Source organism: Ruditapes philippinarum, unplaced genomic scaffold (genome assembly GCF_026571515.1).
Source record: "Ruditapes philippinarum isolate M1 unplaced genomic scaffold, ASM2657151v2 ctg1751_1_1_1_1, whole genome shotgun sequence".
NCBI classification, from domain to species: domain Eukaryota; kingdom Metazoa; phylum Mollusca; class Bivalvia; order Venerida; family Veneridae; genus Ruditapes; species Ruditapes philippinarum.
The window spans coordinates 81,217-103,509 of record NW_026856502.1 but is presented as its reverse complement, the minus strand read 5'-3'; the positions used below and the strand labels follow the sequence as shown (position 1 = coordinate 103,509).

Sequence of the window (22,293 nt, the reverse complement as noted above, 5' to 3'; positions counted from 1 at the left end):
ACGGCTATTTGCATTATATATATTATATTTACAAATAGCCGTTTATATAGGGTCATATAACCTGTCAACGATCTTTATTACTAATAATATAAACGTCACGATTATCCAATGAAAAGCGACGTTACAAACGTGAAGTATTATAAAGTTTTATATACACGGCTATTGTCGATTCATGAAGAAATCTTTTTTTTTTCTCTAAAAAATAATGCTTGCTGTATTATAAATTCGTTATAAAGATTGTTGACAGGTTATATGGCCCTATATAAACGGCTATTTGTAAATATAACCCGAGCCGCTAGGCTTTATAACTAATAATATAAACGTCACGATTATCCAATGAAAAATGACGTTACAAACGAGCAGTATTATAAAGTTTTAACTACACGGCTGCTGTCGATTAATAAAAAAATATCGCTATATTGCTCTAAAAATGATGCTTGCTGTATTATAAATTCGTTATAAACATTTCTGACAGGTTATATGGCCGTATATAAACGGTTGTTTGTTATATAACCCTCGCCTAGCTACTCGGGTTATATTTACAAACAACCGTTTATATAGAACCATATAACCTGTCAAAAATCTTTATTACTAATATAAAATATGCTGCTGAAGAAGGCCAAAAGGCCGAAAGCTACGGCACATTTAAATTAGCGTTTTAAAGTGCATAAGGGTATATATACTAGCACAGTAAAGTAAAAACGAAAGAAAGAAAAAGAAGTGGGAACTTTTTTATTACATTCAACATAACTCTTCCGGAATTTAAATCTAAATGGACGTGCCATAAGTAAAATTTCTATTCGATTGGCAAACATAATTTACAAACCGTCTTTAACAATTTATTAAAGACTTAGTATGTACTGAAGTCATTCCTAAAATAAATATATAATTTCTTTATTTCAGCCTCATCTTTACATGTATACATAAAATTACATATAAAACGTAAAACACAAACATAAAATACATGAAAAGCCATTCTAAAAGAATTACAAGAGACTTTTTTTTTTTACCTCTTAGGGAGACAACTCCACAGACCATATCACAGCAGTTACTGTTTTAAGCACTGAGGAGTTTTTTCCCTCTAGCTACACAATTATCATTCATTAAAAGGTTGTTGTATTTTAAAAAATATGACCTCAATATATTCAAACTATTGCATGTTTTTCCTACAGAAGGTTACATTGTGGTACAATGAATAAAACGATACTAAAATGTTTAAATACAAATGGTTAGAAGAAAAATTGAGCATTATAAATCATTTAACCTTGGAAAGTATGTCATTTTTTTACACTTGATACTTTACAATCTCAAAAGATTACTAACTTCAGTATATCAACGATTTGTTTTCTTCAACATAATTTACATGAACATCTGTTTTATCTATACAATATATTGGCTTAAACAATGGATGTTTTATACAGAAGCAACATATATTTGTCCAATATGTAATAAATATGACCATTAAAAATTATATAAGTCAATTAATGACATTTTTAAAACCATATCCTGCCAAATAAAATTTACTAAGACTGTTTTATTATATTTTTTTATACTGTCCAATTAAATTTATCTAGGACTATATAAACTATAAAATAGAATTCACTTTTGAAAAATTGATAACAATGTGAGATCACAGACTTAGTCCAGTTAAAATATTTATCTTAAAACCTACATTTCAGTAAAAACATTTACCTATTATTCTTAGTTATACAAAATTAACTAAAAATATTGACAGAATATTTTCGAGCCCACCATTTTGATTTCAAAAGACATAATCACATAAATATCATATAAATATCATTTTGAACAATAACTCTATAAAAACTTTCAACTGTTACAGTGAAACGTGTAAAAGTTCAAACTTAATGTATACTTTTCATCATGATGTAACTTAACACCAATCAACCTTAAAGATTTTTATTCGATGTTTTGAATCATAACGCCCTGTTTCAGAATAAGACACATAAAGTTTTCTAGATTTCTGACAGTATGCCACAGCTCCCGGGAACCAACTACCAAGCTTCTTATTCATCTTTATCTTACACGGCTTACAGCTGTCTGATACTCTCCTTAAATTGTCGTCACTATCTTGAGCAAAACAAACAAGAAATGTACCATCATCTAATTCACAAATACGTCGTAGATAGTTTCCTCCCTGTGCTGGTTGATAGGTATTTATAACGTTCCCCTGCCAGTCTAGTTGTTTTACAGCAGTCACAGAATAACCCCAGTCACTAACATATATAGACGTTCCAGCTGTATTCACGGTGATATAAAAGGGTAAACAGAACAGACTGTTATCTCCACTAAAACTTTGCAATAATTTACCTTGTAGGTCAAGAACTAGAACTTTTCCTGGATCAAAATTACATGACACAACAAGCTTATCTTGGCTGTAAGCAATACCATAACATCTCTCGTTGATATTCACCTTACGATCAGAAACTATGCGTTGATTTCTAAGCGACATGAAATGAATACTTTTATCACCAGGTACAGTAACGACGAACTTATCATCCGTTATAGCTGCAACATCACACGGTGAACTATCTAGTTTTATCTCTGATACAACTTTCTTCTGTACTGTATCGTAGCATTTAACATTTTTATTGTCGCTGTGATCACAAACAACTATCTTGTCGGGTTTGATAACTTCTATCCCGGTTATGTTACATTGTGTGTTTCCCGATGAAGAATTCAAATATATATCTTCAACAGCCTCAAGATTTAGCGTCTTATCCTCAGACGGTGTTGATGCAGGTTTTATCACTGGAACATTTTCACCCATGGATGTTTTCATTGTAATAAGTTCTCCCAGTTGCTTGTGTCTATTTAACATATCGACAATATCACTGTTTTTGACAAATGATACAGTCTGGAAAACATCTATCCGACTATATTGTTTTTGCTTCATCCTCATTTCTTCAACTCGTTTCTTTGTTTCTTTCATTTCAACAAACAGTTTATCCAGGCATTTTCTGTGTATCAGATTATCAAGGCGTTTTTGTCTCTTAGTCAGTTTATCTGTGATTTCTTGTACACCTGTTGATAAATCATTTAGTTTCGTTTGTTGTCTAAGTAGCATGATGTCTGCTTCTTTAACAACATGTTTCTCCATTTCTTCTAGACGTATATTGATTTCTTTTCTGAATTGACGAATCGCCTTTATTACTTCATCATGGTTTTGAGAAATAGCTTTCATCTCATCTGTTACTCTCTTTATCTGTGAGTTATAATTATCCTCCAGTGCTTTCATTTCTGACATTATTTCATTAAGCTCTTCACTGTCTAGAATATGCTTCGAGAGTTTCGGTATGTATTCCACATTACATAACCTGTGATTCAGCGTTACACAAACACTGCAAACAATGATGTCATGATCTTTGCAGTAGAATTTCAGTTTTTCGTCTTCATGATCAACACAACTATCAAATTCGTCTTCTTTTACGATTGGAACACTTGGTGTACTTGGCATAGAGTCTTGATCTAGTAGAATATGATGACGTGATGGAGTTTGTTTCTTGTGGTGCTTGTAACAAGTGTCACAAAGATGTTCTTTGCAGGTTGAACAATAACCTTTTGCTGGTACCCGGGCACCATCTCTATCACACGGGATACAGAACAAAAAGAAGTCCTCAGCAGAGCCCCGTGGAACAGAAAATGTCTTTTTTGGTTTTTGTTTACCAGGAACTTCCATTGTTGGTTCGTTCTGAAATTTATTTATTAATGACATTTCATAATAATATGGATGTAAGCACCAAAATGGATGCAAGCATCAACTTTTAACAACAAATAAACAAATTATACAAAGTACAATGATCTTATTTCTTATTTTTAGATTAATAGGTTCTTTATTCATTGCCCTGAGTTGTCTAGTAGTATGTCAATTCCATACCATTTTTTATCCAATCAATAAATATAAACCTAATAACACATACATGGATTTACAATTGCGTATTTCTTAAAATAACAATAAACGCGAAGATTTTTTTTTAAAAAAATGAACTACATTTTAATGGTTAACAAAAAGTCAGTCATCGTAATGCATGAAAAGTGTTATTGATACCACTTAGGGGTTTGCTTGTTTGTTTTGTTTTTTTTTTTTGTTTTTTTTTAAGAATTATACCGGGCCTATGAAATGCGTAATAAGGTTATTAGCCGAAAAAAAGGGGAAAAAAAAGAAACGTGACAATACATTGTTTCCGTAATCATAATCAAAACGTTTATTAAATTTGTATTTCATTTTAATATTCCTAAGTGAAAATGATAAACGCGGAACAATAAGCACATTCTTCACGCTATTTTATTACATACTTATAAATGAAGTATTGAGAAATATATATGAAATAAAATTCGTATTTTCATATATTTTTTTTTCATTTCCGTATTTTACTGAAAAAATTATTTTTCACTGAGTGAAACATATTTTTCCATATTTTGTACTGAAAACTTGCGATTACTTTCTTCTTTATTCGACCAATACACAAAATTGAAGGAGAAGTCTTAAGAAATGTAAGGTCAAAAAAGAGAACAAATATATAATAAACAGAAAATTCAAGTTCTTTTCTATACATAATATAGAACTTATTCAAGTTTTTTCAATAAATACAGGGTTTTTTTTACTGAGTGTTAGGAAAATAAATATTTCAAGAATGGTATTAGCCACGAGTGATATATGATAATTTTCATACAACAAGATGAAAATAAATCCTGTATTTATAAAAAAAACCTTAAATTTTCTGTTTATTATATACATTTTTCTCTTTTCTTGACATTACAATTTGAAAGATTTTCCCTTGAATTTTGTGTAAGCAGGCAGAATTTAGAAACATAGTAGTTCGGCAAGACACCAGTGAAAATACGGAAAATATGTTTCAATGCAGTAAAAAATATTTTTTTACAGTGAAAATACGATAAAGAAAAACATGCATTTTATTTCATCAATTTTTCTCATATTTCTTTTAAAAGTACATAATCAACAGGATTTATTTTCATCTTGTTATATGAAAATTACCATATTTCACATGGGGTTACCGTGTCACTCGTGGAATATATTTTCATACCACACGATGAAAATTGATACTGTATTCATAGAAAAAATCTTGAGTATCCTCTATTTATACATTACAAGGTTTATATTATTAGAATGAGTAGAATAAACGATATACGATGTATGTTTCACATACGTATGTATTAATTTGTAAACCTCGCTTCTTAAAGTAGAGTTAAGTTATATTTACACTCTTACATAATTACGTCTTACTTCGGATAAGAACTTCAAACACAATAGTAAGATTACACAGAACGGATACGGTATTTTGGTCTAACCTACGAATGTAAACAATTTTTATATTATACTTGAAGTTGTTGACTAAGTTTAATCCAATATATCGAGTAAACGTCCATCTAAATTACATAGATATAAAAGTAAACACTGCATTATCGTGGTTGTAGAAACCGAAAGTACAAAATCATGAAAATTTATTTGACATTAATTCGTATAAGATTATAATTCTACTTTTGTAGGCATTTTTCAATTGAATGATTGCCAGACATATTTTCAATCATAATTGTAGAAAATGTCTGGAAGAAATATTCATAAGGTTGTATGTTACTAGTATTTTCCTTTGTTTTGTATATTGTAAAATCAGATGAATAATATTAGATTTAGATATGCATATTTTCTTTTTTTTCTTCAAAATACAATAAGCACAAGATGTGAGATGTACAAATAAAGTTTTATGTTTTGTTAGATATAAGGATTCTAATTTTTCAAGTATCAACACGTTGACTCGACCTCGTTTTTATTTTTCAATAATATCAATATACATTAACTTTCTGTGTAAGTTTCATGCAAGATTATTTATAAGTACATGATTACTTTTGAAAACTTTCTAATGAAAAATTCATAAATACAAGATATAAATACCTCAAAAATGTATTTTCCTTTATTTACATCGGGATAACTTCTCCTATACAAACGCCCTTCATCGCCATTTTGTCGGAACGCGGAAGTTTTATTGTAATCCAATCAAAATTTAAACCGTCTACATGATTCAAACGAATATAAACAAATTCTTCAATATAATTCGAACACGATATCGGTCGTACCATTATGATATAGGTTGTGCAGGTTTTTAATTACAATTTCTTTTCTTTTTTCTTATGTATAATCGTATACTCGTAATCGTGATATAGTTTCATTTTCAAATATGCGATGTTTTGCACAGCTGAAAGTTAAAAGTAAAAAAAAATAAACAAAATTTTTTTAACAGTAATCAAACATATTTTAATAGTATTTTTTTCTATATCCAAGTGCCACATTTTCAATAATTTTGGCAAATTTGTATATATCTATTTTCTTCCATTGCTTATTATTCAGTAGGCTTTAACTCTCCTGAATGCGAACATGTTTAAAACTTAAATTTTGGTTTACTTTTACAGTATCCAAAAAGTTAATCATTTGTCAATGGCATGTACCATCTTTTTCACCATATGATTTTTTTGGCAATAAGTACAGTTAAATTGAAATTAATATTTTGTATGGAAGTAAATATACAACGTTGTTTAACTGTTGCTTCTTTTATGACAAATTATTTCACATATAGCATTGCTTTCTTTAGATAACAAGCATCTAACATTCTCTAAAACCAATATTTGATTATAATAAAATTCATGTTTGTCCTTTTCTTTATAAGTAAAACATTATTTATTCTGAGGCATAATGTGTCTTTAATGTTTCAAATAATCTGGTTTGTGTGTAAATTTACGAGGAAATTAAATCCAATGTGTATTTTAGATTTAAGTTTCTTTAAAACAAAGTGCCATTCTAGGATTCGAACAAGCGTATGTGCAGTCATGAAACGAGCAGTCAACCTGTACGCTATGACGCTATGATGTAGTGATTGGGTATCAGGTAGTAATAGGTAATGGTTCAATTTGTAAAAGGTTTAGGTTTTATATAAGAATTATCGAAACTCTGTATATGTCAATCTTGGTGGAAATGTAAAATGAAAGGAACAGCGGATTCGAGTAAAATACCTTCGTTAATACAGTATACTGTTAGAAATGTAAATGTATTTGAATAAAGATTTGCTCTATCACGTTGTTGTAATATGTTGTTTATTTTACGGATGACAGATACGTTAATTTTTTTATAATATTGATTTGTGATGTGTAAATGATATATGTTATAAATTATTTATTCATATGAACAATTTTTGTTGTTGTAGAGGGGTATTGGGGAGCGGGATACTAGTAACTGGCCTTGAAACGCACCATACGCATGCGATACGTATATCTGACGTTAATTCATAAATGCAATCCTTAAGACTGATATTAATTCATTGCAACATATCACTGCTGTAGAATAAAAAAGCTGTTCACTGTGTAGTATAAATAATGCTATATATATATATAAACATGTAGCTCTTGAATTGAAAGTCAAACAAATTTCAGAGAAATATTGACAAAAATACTTAGAGCACAAGTAGGTATAAGAAAAAGACCTTGATTAAGCATACAGAGCAAGGTCTTTCGTATGGATATGAGCCGCGTCACGACAAAACCAACATAATGCGTTTGCTACCAGCATGGATCTAGACCAGCCTGCGCGTCTGCGCAGTCTGATCAGGATCCATTCTGTTCGCTTACAAACTCTATTACAAATAGAGAAACTGATAGCGAAGAGACCGTTCAAAGGCTCTGGACAAATAAACAGATACACAGGAAATTGACCCGATGCTGTGAGACACGTGCAATAAACAAGGGAATATCTTGCCGCTCATGCCAAAATGCTATTTTCGCGAAAATAACCCTATTTTCGTATTTTAGTTATACCCCGCTCATAAGCGGACAGTACGGGTATTCCAAATATTATGCAATATCTATTTATAGATAAGTGATAACGGGTTAACTAGTTAGGTAACTAGTTAACCTATTAATTAACTAGTTAGTTAAGAGGTTAACTAGTTACGTAAAAACGTAACTAGTTAACCTCTTAATTAACTAGTTAATTAACAGGTTAACTAGTTAGGTATTTACGTAACTAGTTAACCTCTTAACTAACTAGATAATAAAGAGGTTAACTTGTTAGGTATTTACGTAACTAGTTAACCTATTAATTAACTAGTTAATTAAGAGGTTAACTAGTTACCTAACTAGTTAACCTCTTAATTTTAAGCTGGTAAAAATAATAAAAGGATGGCAGTTGCAGGCACTAACATGCATTTATTTCCCGTTATGATCTTTTATTTATTGAAAAAATTAACTAGTTACGTAACTAGTTAACCTGATAACTAACTAGTTAATTAAGAGATTAACTAGTTACGTAACTAGTTAACCTCTTAATGAACTAGTTAGTTATCAGGTTATCTGGTGGCAGAAATATGCCACCATAATTATGCATATAGTTATAGTATATAATAAATATGTTAGGGAGATAATACGGTCAACCTTATCGTGGATTCATGTTCGTGTCGTGTATACCTAATGTTATTAGATATAACTTTAAATAGAGAACAATCGCTAATTGGTTGACACTTTTCTTAAAGCTGTGTTTCACTAATCAACACACAACGCTAGATGTCAAATTTCTGATAATTTTAAAAATAAATTGTAATCCATTCCTACATGAGACATATTAAAACATTTCTTGTACAAATTCAAAGAATGTGGTCTCCAAAAAGGGATCGCATATCTTTAGGAACTAGAGTTTAAACTCACATATAATCTCTATTATATGTTTAAACATCATAGAACCGCCCACGCCTCTATAATGCGTTTCAATATTGACAAATGTTGATGAACAATCACCAATATATATATAAAACAAACAATCCTTTTAATAATAAGATGTCTAAATAATATAAATAGTGATAGTACTTCTTCAGATTTCCAGTTGCCATGTAACTTGATATACTATACATTGTATATTATTTTGTTGCTACATGTAACTAGAAGTAATAAAATATGTTGCTTTTCTCTTTTGCTAAAATATTAAACATTGTAATGATAAAGCTTTTGCAACATACAACTAATATTGAAATCAGATAATATATCTGATCTATGGTGGCTGATTTGGAACGCCTTTGTGCGTCGTGTTGGCGCTAGCGGCACATGACAAAGCGCCAAACGGCGCGTTGTCTGACTTTTGTCTTGTCGTCCTTTCGCAAACTCCTCACAGTGATTATCTCCTTTGGCAGAATTGTAATCACTGCCCTCACAGACGTCACATGATGATGAAAGTCACATGACGTAATGTCGAAATTCAAATATAATTATCGACCATTACATAAAAATCTAACGTCATTTTTCTCTTTCTGTTTTATTTTAACTATTCGTATTTACATTCGTTATATTTTATCCAAAACAAATATCAAAAGTATGCAAAATAATGAAAAATAAATTCAAAAGCTAAAAAATATGAAATATCAAAATATTGATAAAAATGTTTGTGATGGCAGAGATCTCTGTACTGATAAGGGGAGATCACTAGTTAGGAAATTGGCCCTGTCGCTAACGATGTACGCCAAACGGTGCGTTGTCGTGCGGCGTGTTGTCGGGATGTCACATTGTCGCTCGGTTCAAATCGAAGGACTGGATTATGCGCCGCACGACAGGGCGACATCGCGACAACGCGCCGTACGACATCGCACCTTTGGCGTGCTCCGCTAGAGACAGGACGACAAGACGATAGTGCGACAACGCGCCGTTTGGCGTTTTTTCGTTTTGTCGCTAGCGACAAAACGAAAATGCAATAAAGATATAGTTTGCGTTGTCGCTATCGACAACGCAACTCGCAATGTACCAAATCAGCCACCATAATGATCACATTATCAAACTATACTTGGGAACTCTTCAACAGATACAAATTTAACCTTTTTAAATTTTGCTCGAACGACGGTTTATTTTGGTATATCTGTTTACATTATCAAACTGTACTTTATGACTCTTCAGATTGCCTTGTCCGATTGTTCGAGCTGTTCCGGTTATCCGGCTTACCAGAGATAATACAGTTAAACCTGATCGGGGATGGAGTGTTTAACTAATAACAAATTAAATAATAAAATAAACCAATGGTCTTTTTGAACAGTAATTTCTGTAATATCACGGGCTAGCCTTTTTAGCCGAAATTCCAGCCAGTCTGAACAACCAGAACAATCGGACTAGACAAAAAGTGTTCCGGCTGTTACGACTGTCAGGTTAACGTCACGAACATATTAAAGTAAAAGAAAATAAAAAGAAAATAAAGACACTAACTAAATTGATCGGTTTTCTTTTTATATTTTGTCCTTTTGTTTTCACTTTGTTTTTTTTTCTCTTAAAAATTGAAGCTTAATCACATATGTAACAGTTGCACATATTAATGAAATACCATTGATTATTTTTTTATATCTTTATACAAAAATTGTGTACGTGCGAGTTGATATGATGAACAGGGGAATGGTCTACAATGGGCACAATTTCCATCAGTATCTCCAATAACGATAGAAAATATATTATTTTGATATTCTTATAAAAATATTTCTTGAATGTTGACAGAGCTCTATATGATTTAGAATGAACATTATTATATGATGAATTACAATATTTATCAATTTATTATTGTTATAAATATAGATATTTATAGATTTGTCAGATCCCACACTCATCAACAACATACATATATAATTATTCCGTGGTGTGTTGTCATGTCTAATACTTGAAACTATCAACACAATTATTCATGGAATTACAGACCTTCGATTATGGACCTATTGACTTTAATTTATATAAACTTTTTAAATGATAATATTATTGAAATATAAATAGCTTAAATGTTTCCTTCTCCTATCGCATAATGGTTTGTACGTTACACGTTGCTGGTGTGGTAGTTTACCATCAGTTTAAAATCACCAGAGCACATATAAACTACGGCATCGTTCATGGCCAGACTGTCAAGCAGTTAACCAGTACAAATTGTCTTTACTTTTGTAAATAACGGAATGCATTGTCCGGGCATCGATACAGGGTCGACCGATTCAAAGCCCAAAACTCTACCTATTGAGCAAACCGGACGGTTGCCTAATTTGACGCATTCTGGATAGGCAGCATTTTAAGACATAACAAACGACACTATAATCTAATTGTCTTAGTTCTAACACATCTGACTTCATTCAACTTTTAAATAACAATGTTAAATATCCAATAAGTCATATCATTTTCCAGTGATGTTTAAGCGTTTATAGCTTTAGATGATAATAATGTGTGAAATTAGTAAATAGTGGAAAATAATGCTTCATGGAATTGTTACTCTTTATTATATTACGTAATATCCTTTCTTGGATGTTAACTGTTGCATTTTAAAGTGATTTTATTCTCTTTTTTTCATTGGCAAGTTGAGCTGACTTGTCTATATATATATATATATATATATATAAAGATTGACTTTTACAATGATGATCAACAGTTGATGTAGAAAATGGTAAGTATAAAATATAAATCTGCTTAAAATAGCAAATGATTGTTCCACTCTTTTTGTAAATTGAAAGTGAAGTTATTTATCGTTCATGTGAAGAAAATTATATAATTGAAAGGAGTTATGGCAAAACATGAACTTATATTGTCTTCAATCTGTTAAGTCACTATATACCCTTGGATATTAAGAAGACTTTTTCTTACTGACGAAAAATATTTTTTTTGAATAAATTACGTTTAAGTTAACGTATGTCAACATAAGGGAATATATACAGTAAAGTAAAAACGAAGAAAAGAAAATGAAATGGGAAACATTTTATTATATAGAGGATATTGAATGAGTGTAAAGTTAATACAGAATTTATTGCACGAGTTGAATAAAATTATATTATGCGAGCCTCTGGCGAGCATAATATTATTTTATTCAATGAGTGCAATAAATTTAGTAATGAACTTATACGAATTTAATATTCTATTTATCACATACCAAAAATAAAACCGTTTAAGGTAAAATAAGAGTCATATTTCATTGACGCGCCTATAGTATAACGCTAACATTTAGCGCTTCTTTACACTATGTTTGTATAACGCTAATGACGTCACGTCAAAATATATGCACGGTCGTGCAGTACCATATTTACGGAGTCGCAAAATCGACACGGGTGTGTGATAATTCAATATATAAATTAAATATTACTCTTCTGGAATTTAAATCAATCACGAAAGAGAATTGGGTCAGGATTTCATCATAAGTAAAATTTCTATTCGACTGAAAAAAATTATTTACAGACCGTCTTTAACATTTTATTAAAGACATAGCAATTGAAATCATTCGTACATAATTAACAAAAAATATTGACAGAATATTTTCGAGCCAACCATTTTGATTTCAAAAGACATTATCATATCAACATTATTTTGAACAATAACTCTACAATGTCTTTTCAACTGTTACATCGAAACATGTATAAGTTCAAACTAAATGTATAATGTTCATCATGATGTAACTTAACACCAGTCAACCTTAAATATTTTTATTCGACGGTTTGATTTGAAATGCCCTGTTTCAGAATAAGACACATAAAGTCTTCTCGATTTCTTACAGTATGCCACTGCTTCCGGGTACCATTTACCAAGTTTCTCATTTATCGTTATCTTACACGGCTTACAGCTGTCTGATACTCTTCGCAAATTATCGTCACTATCTTGAAGCAAACAAACAAGAAATGTACCATCATCTAATTCACAAATACCTTGTACAGTTGATCTTCCCTGTGCTGGTTGATAGGTATTTATAATGTTCCCCTGCCAGTCTAGTTGTTTTACAGCATTCACAGTATAACCATAGTCACTAACATATATAGACGTTCCAGCTGTATTAACCGTGACATACAGGGGATTGAAAAACAGACTATTATCTCCACAAAAACTTTGCAATATTTTACCTTGTAGGTCAAGAACCAAAACTTTCCCTGGATCAATATTACATGACACAACAAGCTTATCTTGGCTGTAAGCAATACCATAACATCTCTCGTTGATATTCACCTTACGATCAGAAACTATGCGTTGATTTCTCAGCGACATGAAATGAATACTTCTGTCATCAGGTACAGTAACGACGAACTTATCATCCGTTATAGCTGCAACATCAAACGGTGACTTAGTTAATTTTATCTCTGAAACAACTTTCTTCTGAACTGTATCATAGCATTTAACATTTTTATTGTCGCTGTAATCACACATAACTATCTTGTCGGGTTTGATAATTTCTATCCCGGTTATGCTACATTTTGTGTTTCCCGATGAAGAATTTAAATCTATATCTTCAACAACCTCAAGATTTAGCATCTTATCCTCAGACGGTGTTGATGTAGGTTTCATCACTGGAACATTTTCACCCGTGGATGTTTTCTTTGTAATAAGTTCTCCCAGTTGCTTGTGTCTATCTAACATATCGACAATATCACTGTTTTTGACAAATGATACAGTCTGGAAAACATCTGCTCGACTATATTGTTTTTGCTTCATCCTCATCTCTTCAACTCGTTTCTTTGTTTCTTTCATTTCAACAAACAGCTTATCAAGGCATTTTCTTGGTATCAGGTTATCAATGCGTTTTCGTTTTTCAGTTAGTTTATCTGTGATTTCTTGTACACCTGTTGATAAATCATTTAGATTCGTTTGTTGTTTAAGAAGTATGTTGTCAGCTTCTTTAACAGCATGTTTCTCCATTTCTTCTAGACGTGTATTTATTTCTTTTCTGAATTGATGAATCGCCTTTACTACGTCATCGTGGTTTTTAGAAATAGCTTTCATCTCATCTTTTATTCTCTTTATCTGTGAGTTATAATTATCCTCCAGTGCTTTCATTTCTGCCATTATTTCATTAAGCTCTTCACTGTCTAGAATATGCTCCGAGAGTTTTGGTATGTAGTCTACAGTACATAACCTGTGTTTCAGCGTTACACAAACACTGCAAGCAACGATGTCATGATCTTTGCAGTAGAATTTCAGTTTTTCGTCTCCATGATCATCACAACTATCAAATTCGTCTTTTACGATTGGAACGCTTGGTGTAGTTGGCATAGAGTCTTGATCTTGTAGAATATGATGACGTGATGGAGTTTGTTTCTTGTGGTGCTTGCAACAAGTGTCACAAAGATGTTCTGTACAGGTTAAACAATAACCCTTTGCGGGTACCCGGGCACCATCTCTATCACACGGGATACAGAACAAAAGAAAGTCCTCAGCAGAGCCCCGTGAAACAGAAAATGTCTTTTTTGGTTTTTGTTTACCAGGAACTTCCATTGTTGGTCCGTTCTGAAATTTATTTATTAATGATAGTTCAAAATAATATGGATGTAAGCACCATAATGGATGCAAGCATCAACTTTTAACAACAAATAAACAAATCATACAAAATACAATGATCTTATTTCTTATTTTTAGATTAATAGGTTCTTTACTCATTGCCCTGAGTTGTCAAGTAGTATGTCAATTCCATACTATTTTTAATCAAATCAATACATATAAACCTAATAACACATACATGGATTTACAATTGATTCGTATTTCTTAATTTCAAACATTAGAAATAACAATAAAAGCGAAGATTTTTAAAAAAAGAAAATGAACTACATTTTAATGGTAAACAAATAGTCAGCCATAGTAATGCATGAAAAGTGTTATTGATACAATTTAGGGGTGTTGTTTTTTTTTTTTCCAAAGAATTATACTGGGCCTATGAAATGCGTAATAAGGTAATTAGCCGAAAAAAGAGGAAAAAAGTGACAATACATTGTGTCCGTAATCATAATCAAAACGTTTATTAAATTTGTATTTCATTGTAATATTCCTTAGCAAAAATGATCAACGCGAAACAAAAAACACATTCTTCACACTATTTTATTACATACTTATAAATGAAGTATTGAGAAATATATATGAAATAAAATGCGTATTTTCATTTTTTTTTTATTGTCGTATTTTCACTGTAAAAATTATTTTTCACTGAGTGAAACATATTTTTCCATATTTTCACTGAAAAATTGCGAGTACTTTCTTCTTAATTCGATTAATACACACAATTAAAGGAGAAGTCTTAAGCATTGTAAGGTCAAAAAAGAGAACAAATACATAATAAACAGAAAATTAATGTTCTTTCCTATACAAAAAGAAGTTATTCAAGTGTTTTTTTTCCAATAAATACAGGATTAATTTTTAAATGAGTGTTATGAAAATAAATATTCCAAGAGTGGTGGTAGTCGCGAATGATGTATGATAATTTTCATACCACAAGATGAAAATAAATCCTGTATTTATAGAAAAAACTTTAATTTTCTGCTTATTACATACATTTTTCTCTTCTTATTTTGACATTACAATTTGAAAGACTTTCCCTTGAATTTTGTTTAGAAACATAGTAGTTCGACAAGACCCCAGTGAAAATACGGAAAATATGGTTCAGTGCAGTGAAAAATAAATTTTTACAGTGAAAATACGGAAAAGGCAAATATGCATTTTATTTTATCATTTTTTCTCAATATTTCTTTTAAAAGTGCATAATTAAGAGGATTTATTTTCATCTTGTGATATGAAAATTACTATACCATATTTCACATGGGGTTACCGCCACTCGTAAAATATATTTTCATACCACGATGAAAATTGATGTTGTATTTATAGAAAACATCTTGAGTATCCTCTATTTATATATTGAATGTCTTTAAACACAAACATATTTTTACATTCTTGTTAAAAGAATGACACGACTTACTCTATTAAATCACCATTTTACTACAAAGCACACCGAACAATTAACCTTTAATTATTTTCACAGTTTTCATCGCCGATAACAACTTCAAAAACCTAATCGTATTTGTTTAAAATTATGGAACGAAAGAGATAATGATAGCAGCAACACCTCTAAAAACTTATTGAAAGTTTTCTGTTCAATACTTTGTTGTTTTAATCCCCCAGTTATGACATTAAAGGTGTGAAATTAAGTAATTATCGACAATATTATTGATCAGTTTGAACAGTTTATTGAAAATGCTGGGCCTCATAGAGGCATCAGTCACATATACAATAATATATACATATAGTATGACATATAAAGAGATATCCACGAAATATGCTGATGTATTACATGGCAAATATAAATCAAAAATGAAAGTGTTACATTATGAAAATAAGCTTAGTTATCAGTTACTTAAATGCTGAAATAATTTTTTTACAGAATACTGCAAGTTTTAACAATATACTCCTATCTGTGCTATTCATTAACATAGAAAACTTGATTGAATTAACATTAGTACTATACTCTCTAGTAATATATTTTTTTCTATCAGTATTAAAGAATTGACAATTAAATAAATAATGATATTCATCACCAAGTGAGCTATTATTGCATAAATTACACACTCTTAATTCTCTTGGTATATTACAAAATCTACCAGACTCAATAGGCATTTTATGGTTCATACATCTAAAGCGCAATAGTACCAAAGCTAAATGAGATGGCAAAATATCTAAAAACTTTTCAAATCTGAATTCACTTTTGTACATTCTATAATTCAGACATTTACTTGATTGTGACATTTCACTATGCCAATTTTGAATGAACTGATCTTTCAGTCTATTTTTAACAATTTTCTTAAACAATGGAAGAGAAGATCATTTCCGGGTTTGATACAATGTAACCTTGACCTCTGCCGTAAACTGGATGTCGTTAAATGTCGTAAAACTAGGACAACTGTTGTTTACATCACGTGTCAAAAATATTTCAGCAATATACACGCATGTCAATATCAAGGTGAGAAAGTGCCCGCGGTCGTATTTATGGGTTTCCAAATGTACAGAATTTACGAAATGGGACTGAATTTACTGGTCGCATTACGGAATAACGGGGTGGTCTCAAAATCGGGGTTAGCGACCATTAAAATAAAGAATAAAAAATTCGGGTCTTTAAAAAATCGTTCGTATTAGCGGGTTGGTCTCGAAAACGGGGTGGTCGTAAAGCGGGTTTTTACTGTATTACAAGGTTTATATTATTAGAATAAGTAGAATGAGCGATATATGTTTTACATACGTATGTATTAATTTGTAAACCTCGCAAGACATTTACATTCATAAAGTAGAGTGAAGTTATTATTACACTATTACATAATCATGTAATGCGAACGAAGAAAATGTAAATCTCAACCTAAAAGACCATGTTTGTCATAATTTATTTGAGAAATATTCAAATTCCAAAATTAAACAAACTTTTAACACGACTATTGAACAGAAAAGTACGGTGGCACAAAGGTGACATGTGTGTGTTTTTATTTATCTCGTGGCCACGAGATATATGTCGTGGCCACGAGTTACTAAGTCGTGGCCACGAGATAGCTACGTCGTGGCCACGAGATACTATGTCGTGGCCACGAGTTACTAAGTCGTGGTCACGAGATAGCTAAGTCGTGGCCATAAGATACTATGTCGTGGCCACGAGATACTATGTCGTGGCCACGAGATACTATGTCGTGGCCACGAGATACTATGTCGTGGCCACGAGTTACTATGTCGTGGCCACGAGTTACTATGTCGTGGCCACGAGATAGCTAAGTCGTGGCCACGAGATACTATGTCGTGGCCACGAGTTAATAAGTCGTGGGAACGAGATAGATAAGTCGTGGCCACGAGATAATAAACCAATCAGAATACACTATATATTATGAATTTTTCAAACTTAATAACTTACTTTTACATGCAACTTGTCTTTATGATCATATTAGAAAGTCACCTTCCAAGTCCCATTAGACATTAATTTTGACTATAGCTCTTTGTTTGGACAATTTGTGATCGAATTGGTCAGTCTGTACGTACTGTTAACCTTGTTTATACGATAACATGAGAAGGAATAAGTCCTGATTTATTTTATTTGGAAGGAACATTGCCTATGGACAGTAGATAGCCTATAAGGTAAATCCTTGTCTGATGATTAAATCAAAAGGGATAAGCCATGGTTTGTATAACCCAGGAAGATCATTGCACCTGATCTAATAATTTCGAGGTCATTGGGTAACTGATCAGGGTCATAGTGACGCTAAATGTAAAATTATTGACCAGTCAATAAATTGTATAAATGGCACTTTTACAGGCTGGTGAAGTAGGGACATCCTTGTACTATAGCACATGTCTAGTTAATTAGGGAAATTCATATAAATGGTGTAATCTGATTGGTTATTTATCTCGTGGCCACGACATAGCTATCTCGTGGCCACGACTTAGTAACTCGTGGCCACGACATAGTATCTCGTGGCGACGACTAAGCTATCTCGTGGCCACGACTTAGTAACTCGTGGCCACGACATAGTATCTCGTGGCCAAGACTTAGCTATCTCGTGGCCACGACTTATTAACTCGTGGCCACGACATAGTATCTCGTGGCCACGAGATAAATAAAAACACACACTTGTCATCTTTGTGCCACCGTAGAAAAGCGCCGAACGTGTGTCCAATTTCCGTGAGGCCTAACGAAAAAATATTTGTTTCCAGTGACATGGTTTTAAAAAATAGGGTAGGTAGGTAGGCATTTTTTAAAATATTTTTTTATATCAAGTGTAAGCGACGGAAATATGAATATGCGGCGTAAAGTTTATTATGCAGCGTCAAACAAAAAAAATGTGGCCTGTTTCCAAAAAATAGGGTAGGTAGGGACACCGGAAACAAACAATTCTTATAGGCCTAAGAACCGTTAACACAATAGTAAGATTACACAGAACGGATACGGTATTTTGGTCTAACCTATGCATGTAAACAATATTTATATAATACTTGGAGTTGTTGACGAAGTTTAATCCAATATATTGAGTAAACGTCCATCTACATTACATAGATATAAAAGTATGGAACGCCGTGACTGTCTTATGCTATCAATGTTTTTGCTATCTTCTGAAATGATGATATTATTTTGTCATTTAAGCATATAAACATGTGCAATTTACATCATATCTTGTCTAAAGACAATGCTGACTTGTTCAAACAGCATGTTAACTTGTCAAATAATCATTATGACATGTGCAGACAACATGTTAACTTGTCAAAGTATCATGATGACTTGTGCAAACGACATGTTAACTTGTCAAAATATCATAATGACTTGTGCAAACGACATGTTAACTTGTCAATATTTCATGATGACATGTGCAAACAGCATGTTAACTTGTCGAATTATCGTGATGACATGCTCATAATACCTTAATAAGTTAACATGCTGTTTGCACAAGTCATCACGATTCTTTGACAAATTAACATGTTGTCTGCACAAGTCATCATGATACATTGACAAGTTAACATGGCATTTGCACAAGTCATCATGATACATTGACAAGTTAGAATGTAGTTTGCACAAGTCATCACGATACTTTGACAAGTTAACATGCTGTTTGCACATGTCATCATGAAATTTGGACAAGTTAACATGTTGCTTTCACAAGTCATCATGATACTAGGACAAGTTAGCATGTTGTTTGCACATGTTATCACGATGATCTGACAAGTTAACATACTGTTTGCCAAGTCATCATGAAATTTTGACAAGTTAGCATGGCACTTGCACAAGTCATCATTATACTTGGACAAGTTAACATGTCGTTTGCACAAGTCATCATGATACTTGGACAAGTTAACATGCTGTATGCACATGTCATCATTGAATTTTGACATGTTAGCATGGTATTTGCACAAGTCAGCATGATACTTTGACAAGTTAACAGTGCTTTTTGACATGTCAGCATGATACAAGATAACATGTCATTTGCACAAGTCATCACGATTCTTTGACAAGTTCACATGTTGTCTTCACAAGTCATCATGGTTATTTGACATGTTAACATGCTGTTTGCACAAGTCATCATTATACTTTGACAAGTTAACATGCTGTTTGCACATGTCATCACGATAGTTCAACAAGTCAGCATGTCCTATTCACAAGTCATCATTATACTTTGACAAGTTAACATGGCGTTTGCACAAGTCATCATGACATTTTGACAAGATAACATGCTGTTTGCACATGTCAGCACAATAATTTGACAAGTTCACATGACGTTTGCACAAGTCATCATTACATTTTGACAAGTTACAATGTCATTTGCACAAGTCATTATTATACTTTGACAAGTTAACATGTTGTTTGCACAAGTCATCACGATACTTTGACAAAATAGCATGTTGTCTGCACATGTCATCATAATAGTTTGACAAGTTAACATGCAGTTTGTACAAGTCAGCATGTTCATTTGACAAGACATGATGTAAATTGCACATGATAACATGCTCAAACGACAAAATAATATCATCGTTTCACAAGATAACAAAAACATTGATTACATAAGACAGTCACGGCGTTCCATATAAAAGTAAACAGAAGTAAACAGTTCATTATCGTGGTTGTAGAAACCGAAAGTACAAAATCATGAACATTTATTTGACATTAATTCGAATAGGATTGTAATTCTACTTTTGTACGCAAATTTAAATTGAATGATTGTCAGACATATTTTCAATCATAATTGTAGAAAATTTCTTGAAAAAATATTCAAAAGGTTGTATGTTACTAGTATTTTCCTTTGTTTTGTATATTGTAAAATCAGATAAATAATATAATAGATTTAGATATACATATTTTCTTTTTTTCTCCAAAATACAATAAGATATGAGATGCACAAATAAAGTTTTGTTTTGTTAGATATAAGGATTCTAATTTTTCAAGTATCAACATGTTGACTCGACCTCGTTTTTATTTTCCAATGATATCAATTTACATCAACTTTCTGTGTAAGTTTCATGCACGATTAAGTATAAATACATGATTACTTTTGAAAACTTTTTAATGAAAAATTCGTAAATACATGATATAAATACCTCAAAAATGTATTTGCCTTTATTTAAATCGGGATAACTTTTTCTACACAAACGCCCTTCATCGCCATTTTGTCGGAACGCGGAAGTTTTATTGTAATCCAATCAAAATTTAAACCGTCTACATGTTTCAAACGAATATAAACAAATTCTTCAATATAATTCGAACACGATATCGGTCGTACCATTATGATATAGGTTGTGCAGGTTTTTATAATTACAATTTCTTTTCTTTTTTCTTATGTATAATCGTATACTCGTAATCGTGATATAGTTTCATTTTCAAATATGCGATGTTTTGCACAGCTGAAAGTTAAAAGTAAAAAATTAAACAAATATTTTTAACAGTAATCAAACATATTTTAATAGTATTTTTTGTGCCACATTTTCAATAATTTTGGCAAATTTGTATATATCTATTTTCTTCCATTGCTTATTATTCAGTAGGCTTTAACTCTTGTTAAAAACTTAAATTTTGGTTTACTTTTACAGTATCCAAAAAGTTAATCATTTGTCAATGGCATGTACCATCTTTTTCACCATATGATCTTTTGGCAATAAGTACAGTTAAATTGAAATTAATATTTTGTATGGAAGTAAATATACAACGTTGTTTACATGTTGCTACTTATATGACAAATTATTTCACATTTATCATAACTTTCTTTAGGTAACAAGCATCAAACATTCTCTAAAACCAATATTTGATTATAATAAAATTCATGTTTGTCGTTTCTTTATAAGTAAAAAATTATTTATTTCTGAGGCATAATGTGCCTTTAAATCCAATTAGTTGAAACATATCTTTAAAATTTAAATTTCTTTTAAACAAAAGTGTCATTCTTGGATTCGAACAAGCGTATGTACAGTCATGAAACGAGCGAGTAGTCAACCTGTACGCTATTACGCTGTGATATTAGTGAGTAATGGGTTAAGGTTGTTAAACGTTTAGGCAATAAAAAGTATGTTTTATATAAGAATTTTGACACCCTCTTTATGTCAATATTGGTGGAAATAGACAATGAAAGGAACAGCGGATTAAAGCAAAATACATCAATTAAAATTAATTTAGTTGAGAATAAAGATTTGCTATTGTCCATCATTTGATCACGCTTTTGTAATATATTGTTTGTTTTACGGAAGACAGATACGGTAATTTTTTTATTTATTTGTGATGTGTAAATGATATAATTATGTTATTTAATTGATTCATTCCTATAGATTTTATTTGTTATTGTAAAGGCGTCTTGGGGAGGGGGATATTAGTTACTGACTTGACTAGGCACTGTACACCTGTGAAGCGTATATATGACGTAAATATAAATGCAAGCCTTCAGACTGATCTTACACACATTGCAACATATCACTGTTGAAAACATGCCAAAACCTGGACACATAGTCAAAATTCTATAAAAAAAAGTTACC

The 22,293-nt window shown here is 31.5% G+C and overlaps 3 protein-coding genes across 3 annotated transcripts in view; all 3 read right to left on the bottom strand.

The window, feature by feature from the left end:
* The window catches only part of LOC132746768 (uncharacterized), a 39,339-nt gene extending 33,268 nt beyond the window's left edge, over positions 1 to 6,071 (bottom strand). Inside the window, exon 1 of the mRNA XM_060736019.1 lies at positions 5,930 to 6,071. The gene's annotated coding sequence lies outside the window, so the exon portion shown is untranslated. The remainder of the gene's footprint in view (positions 1 to 5,929) is intronic.
* Positions 716 to 5,292, bottom strand: LOC132746766 (probable E3 ubiquitin-protein ligase MID2). Its single transcript, XM_060736015.1, has 2 exons — positions 5,249 to 5,292; positions 716 to 3,709 (listed from the first exon to the last, which is right to left on the bottom strand). The coding sequence occupies exon 2, from the start codon at positions 3,695 to 3,697 to the stop codon at positions 1,892 to 1,894; it is 1,806 nt and encodes a 601-aa protein (XP_060591998.1). The 5' UTR covers positions 3,698 to 3,709; positions 5,249 to 5,292; the 3' UTR covers positions 716 to 1,891.
* Positions 6,072 to 11,921: 5,850 nt separating the features above from the next.
* On the bottom strand, positions 11,922 to 20,973 carry LOC132746767 (uncharacterized). Its single transcript, XM_060736016.1, has 2 exons — positions 20,872 to 20,973; positions 11,922 to 14,280 (listed from the first exon to the last, which is right to left on the bottom strand). The coding sequence occupies exon 2, from the start codon at positions 14,266 to 14,268 to the stop codon at positions 12,466 to 12,468; it is 1,803 nt and encodes a 600-aa protein (XP_060591999.1). The 5' UTR covers positions 14,269 to 14,280; positions 20,872 to 20,973; the 3' UTR covers positions 11,922 to 12,465.
* Positions 20,974 to 22,293: the final 1,320 nt, after the last annotated feature.

Coding starts and splice junctions, on each gene's coding strand:
- LOC132746766 (XM_060736015.1), bottom strand. CDS start 3,697: ATGGAAGTTCCTGGTAAACAAAAACCAAAAAAGACATTTTCTGTTCCA.
- LOC132746767 (XM_060736016.1), bottom strand. CDS start 14,268: ATGGAAGTTCCTGGTAAACAAAAACCAAAAAAGACATTTTCTGTTTCA.